The 25,426-nt window shown below is 30.5% G+C and overlaps 1 protein-coding gene across 8 annotated transcripts in view; it reads left to right on the top strand.

Moving 5' to 3' along the window:
* Positions 1–25,426, top strand: part of LOC114330392 (zinc finger protein 345-like) — a 177,946-nt gene that overhangs the window by 132,008 nt on the left and 20,512 nt on the right. For 5 of the 8 annotated variants that reach the window (XR_007696435.1, XM_050643879.1, XM_050643878.1 and 2 more), the window contains 3 exons: positions 9,738–9,866; positions 10,014–10,142; positions 21,005–21,130. Coding sequence is in view for 7 of the 8 variants with exons in the window: in XM_050643879.1 (XP_050499836.1) it covers positions 9,738–9,866; positions 10,014–10,142; positions 21,005–21,130 (384 nt within the window). In the remaining variant the exon portion in view is untranslated. The remainder of the gene's footprint in view (positions 1–9,737; positions 9,867–10,013; positions 10,143–21,004; positions 21,131–25,426) is intronic. The other 3 variants (XM_050643881.1, XM_050643880.1, XM_050643882.1) reach the window with 2 other exon arrangements.

Raw genomic sequence — 25,426 nt, 5'->3', positions numbered from 1 at the left:
CTATGTTTGCTCCCGTAAGAGACCTAACATCTAATACGTTAGAGCAGTGTCTTGCATCGATAAATAATTATATGATCTATAATTGGATAATCGTTTCATTATCAGGAGATTTTCAAGTTCCCTTATGTACATCTTCAGATAAATTATCAAAAAACACCCAGTGACTTGCAGGTTCAGCAATGCGATCTAACATATCAAGTACTATGGCCAACCCCCCAGACGACCAATGGTCATGGGATAAAAATGTTTATTTTATTAGGAGAGCTATTCTATTACTTTAAGCACTACTGTATTTTAAAGCAATAAACATTTCTGAATCTGAATTTCCGAATACTAAGTACTACTCTTGATCTGATTTAAATAGAAGATGTTGCTTAGCATGGGCAGCATTTGGTCGAATACAAACAGTATTTAAATCAAACGTGCCAAACACTTTAAAGGCAAAAACGTTCGATCAGTACGTGTTGCCAGTTCTGACATACGGAACCGAAATTTGGGCTTTTAAAACAGCAAAGTCCACAAACTTCAAGTGACTTAGAGAGCTATGGAACGGAGAATGCTCAACATTAAGATCAGTGATCGCAAGTCCAATGAAGAGATAAGAAGGCGATCAAAAGTAACAGATGTGATCCAGAAGGTTGTCATGTTAAAATGGAACTGGGCAGGACACATAGGAAGAATGGAAGACAACCGCTGGACAAAGCGAATTCTCGACAGGCGACTAAGGGCAAGCAAAAGAAGTAGAGGCAGACCTCAAACAAGATAGACCGATGCTGAATGTCTGGCCACGAATGGATGCAAAAAACAGCAAACAGATATGAATGGACACACCTAAGGGAGGCTTACATCCGACTGTTGATGATGATGACGATGATGATGATGACTCTTGATCCTATGGTCAAATCTTCACGATCATTTTTAGCAATAGGGATGTTCACTAATTTTTAAGTATAGTTAAATTCAATAGATAATAAGGAATATAAAAACGTAGCAATCTTAACACTGTTTAAAAATGTATATTTTTTAAGATAAATGAGTTCATAATGTTGATTTTCTTGGAGGCTAGAAAAACGGCTCCCTGCAGCGAGGCTACGGCCTGTGACGTCAGTAGTTGTACCGGCTGTGATCGAGGGCTAGTTTTGTATAGGTACTTATTTATGAAGTGTATTTGAATGTGTGCAGTTCGTTACGAATTTAATTAGTAAAAAATGACGCCAAATAAGTGGTGTTTTGTTCCTGAGTGTGTAAATACATCGAAAAACAATTTTGACAGGATTTTTATTACCGTTCCAACCAATTTAAAACAGAAAAAGAAATTGTTTGTTGCAGCTAGGAGGAACATCAAGGAAGTGTCAATAAAAACCAAGTTTTTCTGTTGTGAAGATCACTTTATTGTAAGTTATGGATCTTTTTCTAAAAATAAAAAGTTTTTAACTGACTCATTTTGACCCAATTCTATGATATGTTTTAGATTTAAGGCTATGGGTACATAGTTCGCAAATATTTTACGTGTATCCCTACTTTTTCTGTCTTTACACGGCAAATTACGTGTAGTAAAATTCACACTGGTATGGATATGTAAACATTACTAGAATGTCATTCTACTTGAAAATGTCATCATTAATTTAAAGAGATGGGTTTTGAATGTTCTTGGATAATAGTTCAGAGAAATAAGGGGAAAAAATATCATGTTGGTGACACAACCCCCTCCAGGCCGAAACCAAATTTTTTAAGTAGTATGGACATCTATATTAATAACCTATATGTTTCCTGCAGCCGATTTTGATGATATACATAGTTATAAACAAATGAAGATCAAAAACGCTAAATTTTCGCTTTTTTCGTCTATAACCAAAAAGTTAAGCATTTTAAACAAATTTGAGAGTGAGAAACTCATAAATCGTATAAAAAAAACTTCAATATGGCGTCCGCTGAATATGTCTATCCTTATTGGTTGCTTAGAAAATTGCAAAATAATTCATAAATTTTGAGTTTTTATAAATATTCATAAGTTATGTAAAAATTAACTTAGAACCTTCTTATTACACGGAATGCTGGGACTTCTGGTGCTTAAATTATACACTATATTTCATAACAATTGGTCAAATAGTTTAAAAGTTATTTAATTTGTTTATCCCACATTAATTTTTTTTGCAACACTGTGAGTCAGAAAATGATGGAATTGCAGTAATACTTTGGATAGTTTATGAAAGAAGATGATTTATGCTAATAATTTAATTTAAAAAAAATGACAAAAAATAATTCTAAGTAGCGTAAAATTATTTTGCAAGAACATGTCAATTTTTTGCTTATAAACAATTAGAATAACTTTTTAACCATTACACATAGAAAAATTATTTTTTCATACTTAGAATGACTGAATTTTTATACAAATTTAAAAAAAGAAAAAATTGTCCTAGGACAATTAGGGATGAAGTTGCCCCCTCCCCTTTTTTTAAGTCACAGCAGCTTTCTTTATAACAATTACGAAATCAAATCAGTCACATTTGAAAGAACATACTTCAGAGCTTTAATGTACCAAATATAAAAAATATATACTTACAAACAAATCTTACACAAAGCTTCAAAATGTGAGCCTTAAAATCGGCTGGTTTTGAAACTTGGGAGATCGATGAGAAGGGGGAAGGAACTATTAACTGTATCTCTTGTTCTCGCCTATGGATTTCAACGTTTCTTTTTTTAATTTGTATGTAATTTTTGCGTACAGTACGAGTATGCATTATTTAAATAAATTAATTGTTATATACACCATCAAATTTGTTTAAACAATTTTTTTTTTAATTTTTTTATAATATTTTAAGTAATTTTAATCACAAAACATGAATATTTATGAATAATATAATAATACATAGTTTTTTATTAAACTTAGTAATAATTTAAAGTATGAAAAAACAAATTATCCCATTCAATTGTTTCTAAAAATAATATTGGTCTATGGAAATCAGAAAATCTCAAATAAGATTTTGATACACTATTTACTGGTAAACATGCTATTAGATGAATGAAAAACTGAAGTTACAGAACCACCAAACAAGAGATAAACGTAATTGATTGGGGTTGGAAATTAAGCTATAAGAACCGTTAGTATCAATCCGATCAACAGATCTTCTTTATACACGGGCGCCCATATAAAAATTTTCAGGGGGGGCAGACGTGAAGATGTTGCATATTATATTTTGTATACTTTGGATAACCATATATAGTTAACAGCACCCGAAAAGCTAGTGGGGCCACGCCCCCCCCCCCTGCCCATGGCATATCTGTATACCAGATATTTTATTAAAATAAACTATCTGCTCTTGCAAAACTGGTTGCACCGAGTACTTGTTAGTACAGAGATATAAATAGTTTATGGACTTCGATAACCAAAATCTCTATCTTTCTCTATTATCTATTTTGGAGTTTCTTTTTTAATCTGTATGTACTCTTTGCGTACGTTACGGATATGTTTTTTGTTAATAAAGTGGTTATTTAAATAACTATGTAAATTGTGTAAACAATTTTTGGAAATTATTTTACGATACTTTTATAATGACTTTGTTGGCAATCATAGGATTGGATCATGTGCACTTGACTTTACAATAACTTATAATAAATAGGTAATTGATAATTGTTACGTTTTTCATGAAAATACAGGTATTCCTAAATAAATCTCCTTTAATTTTATTTTAAGAGTCTTGTTATAATACCAAAATGTATGAATTATCTTAATTTTTGCTTTTTTGCAATCTTAAAATTATAACTTTCAGTCTTGTAGAATACAATTATTACAATGTTGTAGAAAATTTCTGAAAATAGTTTTGTTCTTTTTATCCTCTCTCTAATTTTGTTACATTTCATTTTTCGTGTTCTAGTAGCATGTTTATCAAGAAATAAAACTTAGTTTATTTGAGATTTTTTATTTTCAATCCAATATTATAGGCCAATGTTAGATTTAGGAATAATTGAATAGGATTAGTATAAAATAATTACGGGGCGTAACAAAAATACAGGTCATAAATTTAATCACATATTCTGGGACCAAAAATACTTCGATTGAACCTAACTTACCTTAGTATAAATATGCACATAAAAAAAGTTACAGCCCTTTGAAGTTACAAAATGAAAATCGATTTTGTCCAATATATCGAAAATTCCGCGAGATTTTTTATTGAAAATAGACATGTGGTATTTTTATGGCAGGAGCATCTTTCAAAAAAACTATAGTAAAATTTTGACACCCCATAAAAATTTTATGGGGTGTTTTTTTGTGTACGTTCAAACTTTTGTGTACGTTCCAATTAAATTATTTTTGTGGTACCATTAGTTAAACACAATGTTTTTAAAACTTTTTTGCCTCTCAGTACTTAATATTAGTCAAATCCACCACATATTTGTAAATATGGTTATGTACGATTATGGAGACTTGGTAATCGTATGAAAATTTATTTATAATTTACATTTTTAGGCATATTTTGAACCATATTAAAAAAGAAGCCACATCTTGATAAAAGGTGCCTTATCGAAAAAATACTAAGAGACAAAAAAGTTTTAGAAACATTGTGTTTAACTAATGGTATCGCAATAATAGTTTAATTGGAACGTACACAAACATTTGGGGGGTGTAAAGGAATAAAACCCCCATAAAATTTTTATGTAAACATATTTAAAAAAAAGCCGCAACTCGATAAAAACTGCCTTATCGAAAAAATACTAAGAAGCAAAAAAGTTTTAAAACAGTGAGTTTAAGTAATGGTACCACAATAATAGTTTAATTGGAACGTACACAAAAGTTTGGGGGGTTTAAGAGAACAAAACCCCCATAAAATTTTTATGGGATGCACAAATTTCACTATAGTTTTTCTTTATGATCTTCCTGTCATAAGAATGATACATGTCCATTTTCAATAAAAAATCTCTAATAGTTTTCGATATATTGGAAAAAATCGATTTTCATTTTGTAACTTCAAAGGGCTATAACTTTTTTTATGTGCACATTTGTATTAAGGTAAGTTAGGTCCAATCGATCTATTTTTGGTCCCAGAATATGTGATTTAATTTATGGCCTGTATTTTTGTGACGCCCTGTATAACTAATATGTACATTTTACAATAAAAGTTACATCAAATATTATTTAAAAAATTGAAAAAAAATTGTTTAAACAAATTTGATGGTGTATATAACAATTAGTTTATTTAAATAACGCCTATTCGTAATGTACGTAAAAAGTACATACAAATTAAAAAAAGAAACAACGAAATAAATAATCGAGAACCAGAGATACAGTTAACAGCTCCTTCCCCCCTCTCATCGCTATCCCAAGTTTCAATGCCGGCCGATTTTAAGGGCCATATTTTTAAACTTTGTGGACGATTTCCTTGAAAGAAAATCTTTTGTATACTTGATAAGTTAAAACTTTGAAGTTTGGTCTTTCAAGTGCGGCTAATTTTATTTCTTAATTGTTATAAACAAAGCTGCTGTGAATTAAAAAGGAAAGGGTGCTAACTTCGTCCCTAATTATGCTAGGACAATTGGTTTTCTTTATAAATGTGTATAAAAATTCAGTCTTTCTAAATGTGGAAAAATAATTTTTCTACAGGTAACGGTTAAAAAGTTATTCTAATTGTTTATAAACAAAAAATCGACATGTTCTTGCAAAATAATTTTACACTATTTAAAATTATTTTTTGTAATTTTTTTTAAATCAACTTAATAGCATAAATTTTTTTCTTTCATAAACTGTTGGAAGTATTACTATAACCTCATCGTTTTCTGACTTATAGTGTCGCAAAAAACATTAATTTGGGATAAACAAATTAGATAACTTTTAAACTGTTTGTCCAATTGCTTTGAAATTTAGAATATAATTTAAGCACCAAAAGTCTCAGCATTCTGTGAAATAAGAAAGTTCTAACTTAATTTTTACATAAGTTATGAACATTTATAAAATCTCAAAATTTATGACTTATTTTGCAATTTTCTAAGCAATAAATAAGGATATAGATATGTAGCGAACGCCATATTAAAGTTTTTTATATGATTTATTAGTTTCTTACTCTCAAATTTGTTTAAAATGTTTCACTTTTTAGTAATAGACGAAAAAAGCGAAAATTTAGCGTTTTTTGAACTTCATTTGTTTATAACTATGTATATCATCAAAATCGGCTGCAGGAAACATAGGTTATTAATATAGATGTCCATACTACTCAAAAAATTTGGTTTCGGCCTGGAGGGGGATGTGTCACGAGAAAAATCTTATTTCTCTGGACTATAACTTATTTTTATAATTGCAAATTATTAATTCAGTTAATAAATGTGATAATTTTTTCACTAACTATGTATTCAGTGATTGTAATAATTTATTTGTACAACAAAGACTAATACTCAATCGAGAAAAGAGGAAAAGTGTTGTTAAAGTGATTTTTTAATAATATATTGTTATGGAACGCTTACAATTTTGAACATCTTTAACAACAAATTACTTGCATCGCAGAATATATTATCCTGATGTATTCTCTGCTTGGATCTTACACAAATAATACAGAATAAATAACTTTTTATTAAGTTCACGTCTTAAACCAGTTATTTATCAAATACACTATATATCAATAATATTTAATCAATAACAACATATTCCCGAAGCAATGTCAAATATTTAAAATTGTCACTGATTGTCAGTGTCTGACTGACAATATATGCTGACAATATTATATTCGGCTGAGTGCGTTGTAAGACAAAGATAGATTTCGAAAATATTACCACGGCATTGTGTTCATTTTTTTCGAATCCTGAAAAAACCAATAAATATTTTTGAAAAATTTAAACGCAGAATGAAAGACTAAATTATTACCGAGGGCCGAAAGTCCCTTAGAATAAATAAAAAGTTTATTTTGAATGATATATTTGAAATTAAAAATCACACTAAATTTTCTCTTAGTTTTTCACCCCTGTAACTTATTAAAATAAACATTATAGAAGTTCTCAGGGACTTTCGGCCCTCGCTAATAACGTAATCTTTCATTCTGCCTTTAAATTTTTCAAAAATACTTATTAGTTTTCTCAGGATTCGAAAAAAATGAATCCCCACTTGAATAGCATTGCAGCCGAAAATACGTACCGATCCTTTTAAGTTAGCTTGGTTATAAACTAAATTATAAAAATTCTTAATACAGTCGTATTTTGAACTTCTCCAAATATCTGTTACCATTTATCTGTTATCATTTCAAAGAAATGGGTTAGCTTAGCATAGCAATAAAACTATTTACAAACATGAAAAGTACCTAGTTTATGACCTCTGAATTTGTCGGGACCCTGGTGCCCATAACATAACGTAGTAATAAAATATTTATTACTTGACAGACCCTATAAACTAGACATCAATTAACTTTGCAGTGAATTGTACATAAACAGTTTTTGGATTCACTGAAAAATATATTAAGCGGTAACTATTTTATTACAACGTATTCTTATACCTAAGCGGATAAATTTATTAAGCGGGTAGGCGCAAAATCTTGGTCAAATACTATTTAATTAATTTTTTTCGAATCCTGAGAAAACTAATAAATATTTTTGAAAAATTTAAACGCAGAATGAAAGACTTCATTATTACCCAGGGTCGAAAGTCTGTATCAGTTCCTCTAATCGTATCCTCTACTAATCGTTCCTCGTATCGTGAATCAGTTCCTCTAATCTACTTATTTTATTAGTTGGATTATCTAAATTGGTTATATTTTATCATTAAAATATGGTCATATTGTCTTTCAACCAATTATGGCATATATCACATTTTTATTAACATCCTAAGTACTACCTGCTCTAAAATTTGTAGTAAACACAGGCTAAACACAGTTGCTCCAAATGACAGTATAGTTTACCTCCGAGGTCCAGATTTGGAACCAATAAAACTTCAAACACAATGTTTATATCAGAATTAAATGTTATATTTGAATTGCCTAGAATTTGTTTTAATAAAAAATGTCTTTAATGTATAAAAATGACTTGAATACAACTATATTTCAATGGCAATAAAATCTAATTAAAGGTGTAATGATGGATTTTGTATGGATAATTATTATTTAAAAGTAATACTCACTGGCTGGATTTGGTTCCACTACTCTGTGGTTGATTTATTTCCTTACAGGAGGCCAAGAAATCAGACACCATTGTTACGTCTACAGTCGGTAGATTATGCGAATCGGCTTTTTGAAAACCTTCTTCCATTTTATTTACTTATTTGTACCACACAAAATATGTCCTTACAAACAGGATATACACTTGAAACTAAACAAATTCACTATTAAACTCCAATTTAATCCTGATAAAACAACAAGAGAACAAAATATAATGACCTGAACTAACGTCAAACAAGTAAACAATAACACTGGGAGGAATGGCGCGCGCTGGGGTATGCGACTAGTGACGTCAAGCCAATAGAGAAGCGTTCTCGAAATTTAAAATAATGCTAGATTTGTAATCAAGATTTTTTATAGACAGACTTTTTTGATTCTTTTGAAATTTTAGACAATTATTCCTAGGGTGTTTCTTAATCGTTTTACATGTTTGAAATGACTTTTTAATTTTTTGTGAACATCCCTATTGTTTTGCCAGTATAACAGTCAAAATATAACAATATCTACTACTTCGACAAAGAGTCCAAAATTTATAAATGTATAAATGTTCTCAATTTCTTTGCAAAACGAAAATGCAGCAGCTGCATAATACTCTGGTTAAAGCGGAGAGTGCAGGAAGAGTCTATACCGGTTTCGGAGGTCTTTTTCCCCTCATCAGTAAACCCATATCCTCTTCTCTCCGCTTTAACCATTTACCATAGCTTGGGCCTTCCCGAATTGCAAAGAAAGAAATGTCACGGATGAACTAGGGCCATCTACCGAATTGAGAATGTTTATACATTTTTAATTCATTTACTCTTTTGTTTGAGTATTAAGGAATATTTCTCGTTGGAGCTTTACCACGCTGAGTAGATGAGTTGTGAATTATTTAAAATTCTCTCATCTTAATTTCCTCGGCCCCTGTATGATTTATAAATTTTGAAAGTCTCAGGAGGTGTAACCAAAGAAAGTATTCCACCTGTTGTCAATCTGGTGGTACGGAGGCGATATTTATTGTCGTTTTCTGCGCTACTTCGATTGATAACTTAGTTTGTTTCCAAAATGTATATTTCCCCCAAATATGATTAAATACAAAACTTTTTATGCAAATCGCAATAAACAAATGTTAAATTTAAAAACTCCAACGATTTCGGCACATATTCAGATACAATTCAATACTAAAGTGTTACAAATTCTGATATCCCTAAGTACCAGCGTCTTACTTATAGGACAGTAAAACAAACTATATAGTCACCATTCAGCAATGTATTTTTACGAGATTTATTTATGACTATCGGATGTAATAAACCTTACTCAACAATAATAACCTCTTGAAAGTCAAAAAAGTGCCGAAATGAAATTTTTATTATTAAATGTGTAAATCTATAGAAATATCTATATCTGAAGAAATTTGTTCAAAGTTTTGCCCAAAATTTTTTTATTGAATGGGCGTTTGTAATATAATCAAACAAATTTTACTATTCATTGTACTACATCATAGAATATACAGGGTATTTTTTTTTAAATTTAAACAAATTTTAATGGCTGAAAAAATGTTAGTGTCCTATAAATAGGGCACTATTTGTGGTGTGTGATTGGTGTATTTCCTTAATTTTTTTTAATTTCTAGTTATGGAAGGTAAACTTGAAATCAAGGAAGAATTTGAAGAACATGAACACAGATGTATGGAGAATCAGCTACCAGCCTCAATAGATCTTGAAAACTATAAAGACGAACCAGAGGAAATAAATTACTCAGGTGAGATTATTAATGCAAAATGTAAAATTAAGCCTACATAAGAAATATGGGATTGCAAAAAAAAAAGAAGTAGCATTGGGATTTAGATGTGATTTAGGTTATAATGTGTGTGTAAGGTGTATTTCCTTATTTTTTTGTAATTTCTAGTTATGGAAGGTAAACTTGAAATCAAGGAAGAATTTGAAGAACATGAACACATATGTATGGAGAATCAAATACCAGCCTCAATATATCTTGAAAACTATAAAGACGAACCAGAGGAAATAATTTATTCAGGTGAGATAAATAATGGAAACTATAATATTAAGCCTACATAATTAATAAATTTTGAATTGCAAGAAAAAAAGAGAAGTAGCATGGGGATTTATAGGCTATTGATTATGTACTATAGAAAGGAACTACAACGTTAACGGGGTTTTATTGTTTCATATGGTCAATGAATCTCTATATATGAAAAAACCGCGGAGTGCTACCATTTAAAGGGGTGCGTTTTTGAGAAATGGGTGAATTAGTCCCTGGGCACAGGTTACATAGTTACATTAGGGTTCTAGTTCTATGCACTTTTGGTACAAACACGTCTGCATAAAAATTGTTCCTGGTTAAATTTCCTACTTAAATATAACTTTTTAAAGTCAAAGATACTTTTTTTCACAAAAATATATTCAAAAGAAAAAGCACAAAGAAACCCAAAAGAAAGAAATTTTGTTTTTTGTCCCATAACTTTTGTCCATGGGGATATAGGTATAGACATTGCTTCACAGAAAAAAAACTTACATATTTTCTCTTCAAAATGATGTTTAGTAGAGGTCATTAGGAGTTACAGTTTTGGCAATATGTTTTTTTAAAGTTCGCCACTCACAGCAATTTTGGGCAATTTTCCTTGTTATTTCGCAAACATTTTTCTGTAACTTTTTTCTACGCAACTTTAGACATATGCAATGGTACACGTAATAGAAATAGATGTGATTGTGTGTTATGATTGAATCTGATTTTTTTTATAGGAAATACTTTGGATCCACTTGACTCTACCGGGCAAACTTCAAAATATGGATTAATTCCAATATTTACTGTCAAAGCTTCTGCACCACAAGCTTTGCTTGAAAAAATAGCATGTAAATGTACGAAAGGATGTACAAAAAACTGCGGTTGTAGGAAGATAGGAATTAGTGTTTCAATATTCTGCAAAGGGTGCATATGCATGGGTACTAATTGTGTGACTCTAGATAACTGATCTGTCAGAGGAAGATATTGAAGCTAATGCTAACGAAGATATGGACTTTGATTTTGAAATTTTTTAAATGTCAACGTTTAAATAATTTTAACTAAAGTGATGTTTTCTAAGACTAATGTTTATGTAATTTTTGTAAAAGAAATAATTTTAAATAATACAGGTAAAAAAATATCAAAGAATCACTCGGTGTCCATTATTTAAATATAGATGATACACCATTTTAAAGAACAGAAAGTAAGCCCTCTTTATTGAGCAATATATAGTATATTCATGAATAAGAAAAAAAAGTTATAATGAGAAATTTAAAAAATAATCCTAAAATCAAAAATCGTTGCAAGTACTATTACATTTTGAAAAATAATATCTTATTCAAAAATAATCCTAGAATTTTTTGTAATACACCATTTTAAAGTAAACAAAATAAGCTTTTTTTTATTATATAATATAATATATACCTAAATATAGAAGAAAAAAAGTTATAATTAGAAATTTTAAAAATACATAATCGTAAAAAATAATATTTTTTTTATATTAGGTATTATATAATATATAATACATATATTATATTATATATACTATATATAATATAATATTATATAATATATAATATATCATATAATAATATAATTTTATTTTTATATTATATTATAAAAAATCGTTAAAAGTATAAAACTTTGAATAACCATAATCTCTTAAAAAAAGTCGTACAACGTTATACAGTAGACAATTTTAAAGCTAATTGATTTCTATTTATATTACGTGTACCATTGCATATACCTAAAGTTACGTAGAAAAAAGTTACAAAACAATATTTGCGAAATAACAAGGAAAATTGCCCAAAATTGCTGTGAGTGGCGAACTTTGAAAAATCATATTTTGAAAACTATAAATCCTAATTACCTCTACTAAACAACATTTTAAAGAAGAAATATGTAGGTTTTTTTTTCTGTAAAGCAATGTCTATACCTATATCCTCGTGGACAAAAGTTATGGGACAAAAAACAAAATGTCTTTCTTTTGGGTTTCTTTGTACTTTTTCTTTTGACTATATTTTTGTAAAAAAGTATCATTGACTTTAAAAAGTGATATTTAGATAGGAAATTTAACCAGGAACAATTTTTATGTAGGTATGTTTGTACCAAAAGTGCATAGAACTCACCCTAATGGAACCTGTGCCCAGGGACTAATTTACCCATTTCTCAAAAACGCACCCCTTTAAATGGTAGCACTCCACGGTTTTTTCATATATAGATGTCCACTGACCATATGAAATATTAAAACCCCATTAACGTTGTAGTTCCTTTTAGCTATCTTATTTTAAATATAATCAATAGCCTATTAGATGTGAAATAGATTAGAATGTGTGTGAGTGGGAGTAATGGGTCTACCCCAAAATCCCGACAGCCAAAATGCCGATACTCCAGAATCCCGACACGCCAAAATCTTGACACGCCAGAATCCCGACACGCTAAAATCCCGACAGCCAAAATCCCGACGGCCAAAGTCCCGACAAATGAAAAATCCCGCCAGATTTTCAAAACTATATAATACATAGTATCTTAGTATCTATCTATTTTTGGTACGTTATTGTTTTGTTGTTCTGTTTAGTTTACTATTTAATATGAACTAATTTTCTAAATAACATTTCTAACATAGGTACATGAATTAAATTATTTTTCTGTTTTGCTAATATTTTATATAGTTCAATATACAGTATGTCCCTGTAAGTTGTATCCATATGGAAAACTTTTCAACGAAAACTTTTCGTTTATAAATTTGCAAAAGTCTGTGTGTTATTGCGTCGCCGCTCCTGCAATACTTAGAGCAGGTATATCGATGGATTCTTATGTAGTTTTGCCTTCTGAATCCAAATCTGAAAACGGCATTTCGATATATCTAACCGTCTTCGAGATAATTGACCTCAAAGTCTAAAATGTGACGTCACAATCCGGTTATCTCCTACAGACGCACTAAACGTCAGCTCAAATGGTTGATTAGGAAGTAGGCTACTTTTTTTTAAATCTCGATTTGCCAAGCATAGGCTATTTACATTTGAGTTTGACACTTCGTGAATGTCAAACTAAATTTTAAATTAAGTATTAATAAACCATCAATGACATTTGATAGTGAATTTAATTATTATATAAAATAAATAAGATGTTCAAAAATACAATTTGAGTATAAATATTTTAAAAGCAATAATTTATTAACAGTTTTAAAAACGTTTATACCAGTATAAATACGGCCTCCCCTTTATGATAAATGGACTGTTCCATTTGCTATAAAATTAATATAATATTATGTATACCTAGTCGTTCCCTAAACTCGACACAACTGGCTAGTGATTGTAGAAGGTAATTTTTTTGTTTTTGAGAATTTTGCCGGAATTGGCAAAATTACTAATTATTTAGTAATAATTATTAACTATTTCGAAATTATTTTTTTGTCGAATTGGCAAAATTATTGACTAAAATCACTAGCCAGTATTGTGTCTGTGTACATCCTTCTAATGGAAAAAATATTTGAAGATTTTTCTCAAATTATGGATTCCAAGAACATTTTCATTTATAACTCTTTTATTTTTAATTTGACAAATAAAAGTTATTCTTCATAAAAAGCTCTTCATGTTCTAAGATTTATGATGCAACCATCATATTATAGGGTGTCCCAAAAGTAGGGGAACGGTCGAATATTTCGCGAACTAAACATCGCATGGAAAAATTGAAAAATACGTTTTCAATCATTTTCAAAAATCTATCCAATGACACCAAACACCAACTCCCACTACACCCCCTGGAGGTGGGGTGGGGGGTAACTTTAGAATCTTAAATGGAAACCCCTAGTTTTTCTTGCAGATTTGCATTCGTTACGTAAAAGTAAGCAACTTTTATCCAAGACATTTTTTCGAACTGTGGATAGATGGCGCTATAATTGGGAAAAACCATTTATCCTGATACCATAGGTAAATTATAGAAACGGTCTAATATCTCAAGAAATACACTTCCAAATAAGAAAACAAAAAGCAGGCTTTTAATATTTTTCGAAAACCTATCGATAAACACTAAACATGACCCTCCAACCCACCCCCTGGAGGTGGGGTGGGGGGTAACTTTAAAATCTTAAATAGCAACCCCCACTTTTTATTGTAGATTCGAATTCGTCATGAAAAATTAAGCAACATTTATTCGAAACATTTTTTAAAAATGCTGATAGATGGCGCTAATACATCGTATTTTTCCAATTAAAGCGCCATCTATCAACAATTCTAAAAAATGTTTCGAATAAATGTTGCTTAGTTTTTCATGACAAATCCGAATCTGTAATAAAAAGTGGGGGTTGCTATTTAATATTTTAAAGATCCCCCCACCCCACCTCCAGGGGGTGGGTTGGAGGGTTATTTTTAGTGTTATTCGATAGGTTTTCGAAAAGTATTAAAAAAATTTGTTTGGTTTCTCATTTGGAAGTGTATTTCTCGAGATATTAGACCGTTTCTATAACTTACCCATGGTATCAGGATAAATCGTTTTTCCCAATTATAGCTCCATCTATCCACAGTTAGAAAAAATGTCTTGAATAAAAGTTGCTTACTTTTACGTAACGAATCCAAATCTGCAAAAAAATCTAGGTGTTTCCATTTGAGATTTTAAAGTTACCCCCACCCCACCTCCAGGGGGTGTAGTGGAGGTTGGTGTTTGGTGTCATTGGATAGATTTTTGAAAATCATTGAACAAGTATTTTTCAGTTTTTCGATCCGATGTTTAGTTCGCGAAATATTCGACCGTTCCACTACTTTTGGGACACCTTGTATAAAATTTTATTAATTTTATACGAGGTATATAAAAAATATGAATTTCGATCAAGAGTAAACTACCTTTATAGTTCATAAAATTTAAATTAGAATGATATAATTGCACATTAAAACATAATTATTAATTCTAAACTACTTTTCATAATAGAAATTTTCCATATTATGAATTAAAATACGTAAATATACAAAGTTTTCGTTATGACAATGCTCGCATTTTCAGCTTGTTTATTATTAATTTTACGAAAAAAAGTTATTCTTTATAAAAAGCTCTGCATGGTCCAAAACCTAAGATTTAACCATCAAATATAAAATTTTTTGAATATTATACGAGGTATGTCAAAAAGTTTGAATTTCACTCAAGAGTAAAGTAGCTTTATTTTTCACAATATTGAAAATTGCTATTATGAAAAGTTGTTTGGAATTAAAAACTGTATTCTAGTATGCAATTACATCCTTCTAATTGATAATTTTTTTTTTGAAAAATTATGGATAACCATTATTTTCAGTTATTTTAATTCAGATAACTCTTTGATTATTAATTTTACGAAAAAAGTGATTCTTAATAAAAAGTTCTGCATGGTCTCAAATCTAAAATACAACCATCTTATGTCAAATTTTATTAATTTTATACGAGGTATGTCAAAAAATATGAATTTCGCTCAAGAGTAAAATACGTTTCTTTTTCACAATATCGAAAATTGTTATTATAAAAAGTTATTTATAATTAAAAACTGTGTTTCAGTATTTAATTACATCCTTCTAATTGAAATATTCTGAACTATACAGGTACTTTACTTTTGATCTAAATTTATCTTTTTGACATACCTCGTACACAATTGATAAAATTTGATATAAGATGGTTGAATTTTAAGTTTTAGACCATCCAGAACTATTTATTAAGAATCACTTTTTTTCGTAAAATTAATAATAAAAGAGTTATCAGAATTGAAATAACTGAAAAATAATGATAGTTATCCATAATTTAAAAAAAAAAAATAATTAGAAGGATGTAATTGCATATTAGGATATAGTTTTTAATTCCAAACAACTTTTCATAATAGCAATTTCCAATATTACGAAAAATAAAGCTACTTTGCTCTTGAGTGAAATTCAAACTTTTTGAAATACCTCGTATAATATTCAAAAAATTTGATATTTGATGGTTAAATCTTAGGTTTTGGATCATGCAGAGCTTTTTATAAAGAATAACTTTTTTCGTAAACTTAATAATAAAAAAGTTTTCCATATGGATACAACTTACAGCAGGGGTTCCCAAACTTTTTTGTACCACGCCCCTTTTTGTTGAATTGAAAGCTTCTCGCGCCCCCCCCCCCCTTACAATAACTTTTGTGTGAAAACAAAACATATTTATTTATACTCTCATGGGCTACAACAATATCAGTTTTCATAAAATACAAAAATTATTAATAAAATAAAAGTAGATTAGGTTGGTTAGTGAGATGGATAGGCTTTTATTTTATTTACTAGTAGGTATGCTTAATGCTTATTCGTGGCTGAGTTTTAGTAAGTGCAGAACGCAAGTCACTAGCAACATCAAGTTTACTCCGATACTTTGTTTTACTTGCCACAATTGTTGAAAATGCTTTTTCGCACATATAGGTGCTTGAAAAGGGCAAATATAAATGAAGAGCTTCCCGTGATACACCTGGATACACTTTGAAATATTTTAACAAAAATGAAGGTTTGTTCATTATGTCAAAGTTGTATTTGGCAGAGGAATCATGCAAAAAATAATTTGTATTTATTTGCAAAGCATCTTCTTACATTGATTCAGGCAGGGAGTCTATGTTGACATGGAATGGGTCAATTGACATTATGTAAATACTAACATCGCAAGTGTTTGGGAAGTATTTCTGGAACTCTTCAATTAGGCTCTCCAAATGGTTTGAAATTTGGATTTTTAAACTTGATCCTTCATAAATGTCCTTCAAGCGTGTTTCTTCTGAGATTTACTCTACTTTAGAGAAATTTGAATCATTGCAGGCGTTTGCTGATACTTTACGCCTCCAAAGTTCCAATTTCTGAATATACATCTGGATCGCATCACGATGGGTAACTATATTTGAGTCTCCGCCGTGCAGTTTTATGTTAAGGCTGTTCAACGAGTCATAGGTATCTGACAAATAAGCCAATATTACTTGGGTACAATGTTTTTTAAAGGCCATGCTTAGTTCATTTTGGTTTTGATGTACCGAGAAGGTGATTACTTCATCTAGAAGTTCAAATAATATTGCCAACATGTTTCTTTTTAAGAGCTATCGTAATTTATGTACATGAAATAGTAGTGTTTTGTGATCACTTTCTAAATCTTCACAAAGCGTTCTAAACAGTAGAGTATTCAACGCACTGTTTTTTTTATGTAATTCACTAATTTAATACACAACTTTAAGACACCATTGAGTTTACTTGGAAGGGTTTTTGCTGCCAAGGCTTATCAATGTATAAAACAATGTATCCCAGTCACATCAGCATTTTTTTCTCTTACTAATTGCACAAAGCCTGAGCAAAAACCAAGCATTGAAGGCGCGCCATCTGTACATACACCGATCAGTTTTTGCCAAGAGGGATCATGTTTGTCAAAAAACTCTGACACTGCTTTTATAATATCAATAGCATTTGTCGTGGTCTCCAACTCTATAGAAAAGAGTAGCTCTCGTTTTCAATATACCAAACATAAACAATTAAATGAGAACATAGTGCTATGTCTGTACTCTCATCTAGCTGAATAGCAAAAAATTAAGATGGTTTTGCTGCATCAACTACCTGGTTTTATATGTCTTCGGCCATATCATCAATGCGACGTTTCACAGTGTTGTCAGAAAGAGGTATTTGAGATAACTTTCGTTTACTCTGCTTTCCTAGAATAATATCAGCTGCCTTTAACAGACACGGTTTAACAAGCGGTTAATTTAGAATTTTAGAAAGAATACCTAAATTTAATTAAACGTTCAATTTGTGTCGCGCCCCCCCTGACATGTCCTTACGCCCCACTGGGGGGGCGCGCCCCCCAGTTTGGGAACCGCTGACTTACAGGGACATACTGTATAATCAAATCCTCAATTCAAGTTTACTTTCATATAATAGATATTATCAAGTCACTTACAACCGTCCATTTCATAGTACCCGTACTTAAATAGTAAGTACTTAAATAGTAAGTTAAATAGTACCGTAAGTACAGTCGGAAAAATGAAAGAATACCCATGAACGAACATATAAAACGCGCTGTATTTTCCTGTCACCGTGTCACAAAGAAAATTGTCCAGTGCAAGTACATGTAACAATAATTATTACATGTACTTGCGCTGGCCAATTTTTTGTGTAACACGGTGACAGGAAAATACAGCGTGTTTTATATGTTCGTTCATGGGTATTCTTTCATTTTTCCTACTGTAAATAATTCCTCAATTTCAATACACTATATATACAGGGTGAGGCAAATAAAGGGCCTATTAGAAATATCTCGAGAACTAAAGGTAACAGAATCATGAAAATTGGAATAAAGGGGTTTTGAAGGATGATCTATTAAATGGAAATATTTTCATCTCTTTGCAACTTCCGGTTATACCGGAAGTTGCTTATAACTTCGTTTTTTTAAATGGGACACCCTGTATATTTTTACATTTTTTGATTCTCTTCGATGTCTTCTTTCTTAAAATATGAGGTTTTTTAATATTATACAGGGTATTTTAAAAGATAATTACGTTTTTTTTTTTATTAATTTCGTAGCAAAATTAACACCCTGTAGAATTGTAGTAGTTTGACATCTAAAACTCTACTTACGTTCAAATGATTTTTAATATACTCTACTATTGTTAAGAATCATTAGTATAGCTAAATTTTTAATTTTAGTATACAGGGTTGGTCGAAACTCGGAATGAGTATTTTCTGAGTTTTCTTAAATGGAACACCCTGTATTTTAGTATTGTAATGAAATGATATTTTATGGTACTTTTTAAGCATTCCCTATACCTAACTGCTTTAATTTGTGCTTAATTGTTAATCGCACCAACAATTTTAACTATGTAGGTATTTTGATAGCTAAACCATTATTGGTAATTTATGACCAGTCTGGATTAATATGTATTTATTTCTGAAAAATTATTTGGGATTGAGTATTTTCACGGCCAACCTAATAAAATTTTACGTATTTTTTGTTGCAATTAATGTTTAGCTTGAATCACCAATAACTCACAAATTAAAGCAGTTAGGTATAGGGAATGCTTAACAAATAAAAAAGAACTATAAAATATCATTTCACTACAATACAAAAATACATTGTGTTCCATTTAAGAAAATTCAGAAAATACTCGGTCCGATTTTCGACCAACCCTGTATACTAAAATTAAAAATTTAGCTATACTAATGATTCTTAACAATAGTAGAGCATATTAAAAATCATTTGAACGTAAGTAAGTGGAGTTTTAAATGTCAAACTACTACAATTCTACAGGGTGTGAATGTTGCTACGAAATTAATAAAAAAACGTAATTATCTTTTAAAACACCCTGTATAATATTACAAAACATACATTTTAAGAAAGGAAACATCGAAGAGAATCCAAAAATGTAAACATATACAGGGTGTCCCATTTAAAAAAAACGAAGTTATAAGGCACTTCCGGTATAACCGGAAGTTGCAAAGAGATAAAAATATTTTCATTTAATAGATCATTCTTCAAAACCCCTACATTCCAATTTTCATGATTCTGTTGCATTCAGTTCTCGAGATATTTCTAATAGGCCAGTTATCTGCCTCACCCTATATACAGGGTGTCTGCGTAACTTGAAACCATATGGGAAACTTTTTTTAATATCAATTTTACGAAAAAAAGTCATTCTTCATAAAGTGCTCTGCATAGTCTAAAACCTAAGATGCAATCATCAGATATCAAATTTTGTCAACAGTATACGAGGTATGTCAAAAAATATGAATTTCGCTCAAGAGCAAACTACCTTTATATTTCAAAATATCAAAAAATTTTATTATAAAAAGTTATTTGTAATTAAAAACCATGTTCAAATATGTAATAACAGCCTTCTACTTGAAAAAAAAAATTCGGAAATTTTCCTAAATGACCGATTCCGAACATAATTTTATTTATTAGACATGTAATAACTCTTTTATTTATAATTTTAGGAAAAAAAGTTATTCTTCATAAAAATCTGTGCATGGTCTAAACCTCAAGATGCAATCATCAGTTATCCAAGTTTGTTAATTTTATACGAGGTGTGTCAATTAGAAAGAATTTCTAAATTCATATTATTTGACACACCTCGTATAAAATTAACAAACTTGGATAGCTGATGGTTGCATCTTGAGGTTTAGACCATGCACAGATTTTTATGAAGAATAACGTTTTTTCCTAAAATTATTAATAAAAGAGTTATTACATGTCTAATAAATAAAAATAATGTTCGGAATCGGTAATTTAGGAAAATTTCAGAAATTTTTTTTTCAAGTAGAAGGCTGTTATTGCATATTTGAATATGGTTTTAATTACAAATAACTTTTTATAATAAAATTTTTTGATATTTTGAAATATAAAGGTAGTTTGCTCTTGAGCGAAATTCATATTTTTTGACATACCTCGTATACTGTTGACAAAATTTGATATCTGATGACTGCACCTTAGGTTTTAGACTATGCCGAGCACTTTATAAAGAACGACTTTTTTCGTAAAATTGATATTAAAAAAGTTTCCCATATGGTTCCAAGTTACGCAGACACCCTGTATGATTTGGTACTGCATTTGAAAAGGACACAATAAATATTTAACATGTAGTGGTCGCGATTTTTTCTTATGCGAGGATTGTGGCATGTCGGGATTTTGTCATGTCGAGATTTTGGTATGTCGGAATTTTGGCATGCCTGGATTCTGGCGTATCGGGATTTTGGCTCACGGGATTTTGGCTGTCGGGATTTTGGGTGCCACCGGAGATTAATAATGTAAAATGTAAAATTGAGCCTACATAAGAAATATTGGATTGCAAGAAAAAAAAGAAGTAGCAGGGAATTTAGATGTGATTTAGGTTATAATTTGTGTGTGGTGTATTTGATTAAATTTTTTTTGATTTCTAGTCATGGAAGAACTTAAAATAAAGGAAGAATTTGAGAAACGTCAATACACATGTGTGGAGAATCAGATACCAGCCTCAATAGATCTTGAAAACTATAAAGACGAACCAGAGGAAATAAATTACTCAGGTGAGATTAATAATGCAAAATGTAAAATTAAGCCTACATAAAAAATATTGGATTGCAAGAAAAAAAGAAGTAGCATGGGGATTTAGATGTGATTTAGGTTATAATGTGTGTTTAGAACGCTTCACCAGTTTGTAAATTGACTTGGTGAAGTTAAATATGGTTTTGCTTTTTTTCCATTCACAGGGATGCACAATCGCCGGACAGCTGTTTTTTCCATTTCAGGCTTTATCAACAGCGCTAGCGTGCACTCCTCTGAATCTAAAAACAGCTCGACCATCAATTTACTGGTGAATTGACTTGGTGAAGTTGTATTGTTCTTCACATAAGATGAGAAACCAGCTTCTTAGCTGGCTGATTACGAACACTGATTATCTTTGTTGAGTCGAAGCAAGGTGTAAATCGGTGTTGAAATGAATAATAAATGTAGATAATTGATTGGGTTAGAGGTAAAGGGGTTTAAGTGCACTTTTATAAAAATATGCTCGAAGTACAGGTTCGCATACTTAAATGGTATTATAACTTGGTGGTAAAAGGATTCAAGCATATTTCGCCCTATAGTCACCATCTATCCCCATTACATTTAATTTAATGAAAACAATTGTATTCTGCATTGGTAGTAAACGGGTTTAAGTATGCATGAACCGTTTTACCACAAAACTATTTTTAGTATTCTGTAAAAACAAGTACATAGTAGTAAACGGGTTTAAGTGCTCTAGAATCATTTTACCTCAAAATTATTTTTAGTATTCTGTAAAAACCTCATGTTAGTACAGGATTAATTTCAAGTAAATAAATATTAGATTTGTACCGAATTTCGAAGACTAATTATGCAAAAGTATTCTGAAACATGCCAGTTGTAGTTACATTGTGGATAAGAGCTGGATTAAAAATGATTATAGTTCATTCGCTTTCAAGATGAACAACGACACCTGATTCGTGGGTTTTTCGTGTCGTCGCAGCTTGTTATTGGTTGGAAATTAATTTATAATATAGGATAAATTCATTTATAACAAACGACACGAAAAACCCACGAATCAGGCGTCTGAAACTGGCGTCGTTACTCATCTTGAAAGCGAATGATACTAATAGTTAAAATCTTTTTAACTCACAATCAAATTTCGTATTGTTATCCCATATACATATATTCAAGGATATGTGGACATATGCAAATATTCAAGAATAAATAAAATAAAATTTTAACTTTGATACCCTGTCCTGTATTTCAGTTATCAACTTTCGTACTAAGGTAAGTTAGCTTAAATCGACCTATTTTAAGCTCAGAAATTTAAGGTTAAGTTATGGCCCATTCTTTACCAAACACCCTGTATGTTAATATCGTATAAAAATAATTTAGGGGACGAAAACAAAATGCGAGATTACAGAAGGATTTCAAATGTTTAGAAAAGAGGTTATAAACAAGTTTCCCGAATATAAAATAAACATTTTTTCTTAGAATTATCGCAATAGCTCTTAAAAAAATAAAGAGAGAATTCCATGAGTCAAAAAATGCTAACATAAAAAAATAAAAACTAATTTGTTGCCCCTCAATTCCCAACAAAGTAGTCTTTAAGTTAAGTTAGTATAGTGTAGTGTTGGAAAATTCTCGAGAATAAGAAATCGGAGAATATTCTCTCAAGAATATTCTCGATATGGGGAATTTTCTGAGAATGAACCCTATGACACCCTTAGGGATATTGTTAAAGATGAAATAGGGTATTAAAAATCATGAAATTAGATACAAAGTTATGAGACGAAACAACAGTGTTCTTTGTATATAAGAAAATACAAAAACAACGGAAAACACAAAATTTATTTGACTAAAAAATGAAATTTTCTTCTTAACAGCAAATAATGGATTTGGTGATCTAATGTGGTGAAAAAGGTGAGGAATCTTACTAGCCTTTCAGCAGTAAGCCGGTTTATTTTAGAGGAGTGAACCGTAACTACTGAAACTTCTTTCAGTCGCTGCACTGGATTATGGCATGCTTAATATATCAACCGCTATTTTGGTTAATTTTGTTCCGAAACATGTACCTTTGCACCATCTATGATTGGGTCTAATTTTTCAATTGATTTTACAAACTTATGGTTTTCCAAAAAATCCCTCCTTAGAATCATAAAGTGTCAAATCTGCCCTTATTTCAACCGAGTCATCATATTTTAAAGTTGCTAAATAATCTTTAAACTCAGTTCCCTCAACTTGTTCTTCTCTGCTTAAATGAATACCATTCTAAGTATTTGTACCTTATAGTCCAGAAAGCCACTGCGCATCCGCTAGGAAAAATATTCTAATTCGGATTTTTTGCACAATCTTACTCAAAAAGGACCCCTTTTTAACAAATTTGCATGTTGCCAGGACCAAAAGTTGGTCAAAAATTTTTTAAACGTTTTTTTGTTTTTTTCCTAAAATTCTTTTTTTTGCATGGAACAAAATTTTTTTAGGTTTTTTGGATCCTTCCAAACAGAAAAGGTCTTTAGTGACTTTTCTCTAAAGTTGATAGTTTGTGACATATAAGCGATTAAAAATTGAAAAATTGCGAAATCGGCCATTTTTAACCCTCAAAAACTATGTGAAAAACTAAAAATTTGAGTGTTGCCAAAATAGGTAGATATTCTTTAAACCTCGATTGATGAAATCCCGAGAGTTTCTTGGAATACAATGTCAAAAACCCCTTTGTTTTTTAATTGTCAATAAAGCGTGCGCGACACTATTTTCCACCGTTGCATGTGTACAGTATGGTGCAAATGAAAGGAATAAATTCGGTATTTCGTAAACCGGTGACTTTAAGGAAAAATCCCAAAACAGGTCGGCTTTTATTTTTAAGTTATGATATTGTGGCATATCTAGTATACTAGTGACGTCATCCATCTGGGCGTGATGACGTAATCGATGATTTTTTTAAATAAGAATATGGGTCGTGTGCTGCTCATTTGAAAGGTTCTTCAATTCTCTATTCAGTAATATAAACATGTACATGATTATTTATACAGGGTGTCCAACAAATTTTTATTAAATTAAATTATTTGGCAAATTGACAAAAAAATTAAATTATTGGACACGCGGTATAAATAATTATGTAACTGTTTATATTACTGAATAGAGCATTGAAGAACCTTTCAAATGAGCTAGCACACGACCCCTATTCTCATTTAAAAAAATCATAGATTACGTCATCACGCCCAGATGGATGACGTCACTAGTATACGATATATGTCACAATATCATAACTTAAAAATAAAAGTCGACCTGTTTCGGGATGTTTTCTTAAAGTCGCCGGTTTACGAAATAACGAATTTATTCCTTTCATTTGCACCATACTGCATACACATGCAACGGTGGAAAATAGTGTCGCGCACGCTTGATTAGCAATTAAAAAACAAAGGAGTTTTGAATATTGTATTGCAAAAACTCTTCGGGATTTCATCAATCGATGTTTAAAGAATATCTACCTACCTTGGCAACATTCAAATTTTCAGTTTTTCACATAGTTTTTTAGGGTTAAAAATGGCCGATTTCGCAATTTTTCAATTTTTAATCGCTTATATGTCAAAAATTATCAACTTTAGAGAAAAGTCACTAAAGACCTTTTGTGTTTGGAATGATCCAAAAAATCTAAAAAAATTTTGTTCCATGCAAAAAAAATAATTTTAGGAAAAAAACAAAAAAAAAACGTTTAAAAAATTTTTGACCAACTTTTGGAGCTGGCAACATGCAAATTTGTTAAAAGGGGTCCTTTTTGAGTAAGATTGTGCAAAAAATCCGAAATATTAGAATATTAGAATATTTTTCCTAGCGGATGCGCAGTGGCTTTCTGGACTATTAATATAGCACTAAAACAATAAATATTGACACTGTAAACACCCTAGCTAGTGGTTCATGGGATTCCCAGCCCCGGCTACTTTGATTTTCGGGGATTTTAATTAAAATCGCGTGATTCCCTGGCTGACCAAAGCGAAAAAGCATTTCATGGGCAGAGAGGCAAGTAGGTGTTTGGGCTTCAAGAATAATAATGTTTGGGATGCAAAAAATATACTAATAGGTGAATTGCCAAAACAATATACATATTGTTTAAATTACAATAACTTGACCCACGTCTAGTTTTTATTTTTATTTCGGTTTTTGTAAATGGCCGAGAATATTCTCGAGAATATTCTCGTTCTCGAGAATATTATCTTGAGAATATGCTCTTCTTACATCACTATGTGCATGAATATGTCCCAAATTGGACAGATGCATTTTAATTTCATTACGAGGAATGTTTGCAATCTTCGAGGAATGTTTGCAAGACCCTGGTA

Source organism: Diabrotica virgifera, chromosome 2 (genome assembly GCF_917563875.1).
Source record: "Diabrotica virgifera virgifera chromosome 2, PGI_DIABVI_V3a".
In the NCBI taxonomy this organism is placed as follows: Eukaryota; Metazoa; Arthropoda; class Insecta; order Coleoptera; family Chrysomelidae; genus Diabrotica; species Diabrotica virgifera.
This window is presented reverse-complemented; position numbering and strand designations above follow the sequence as displayed.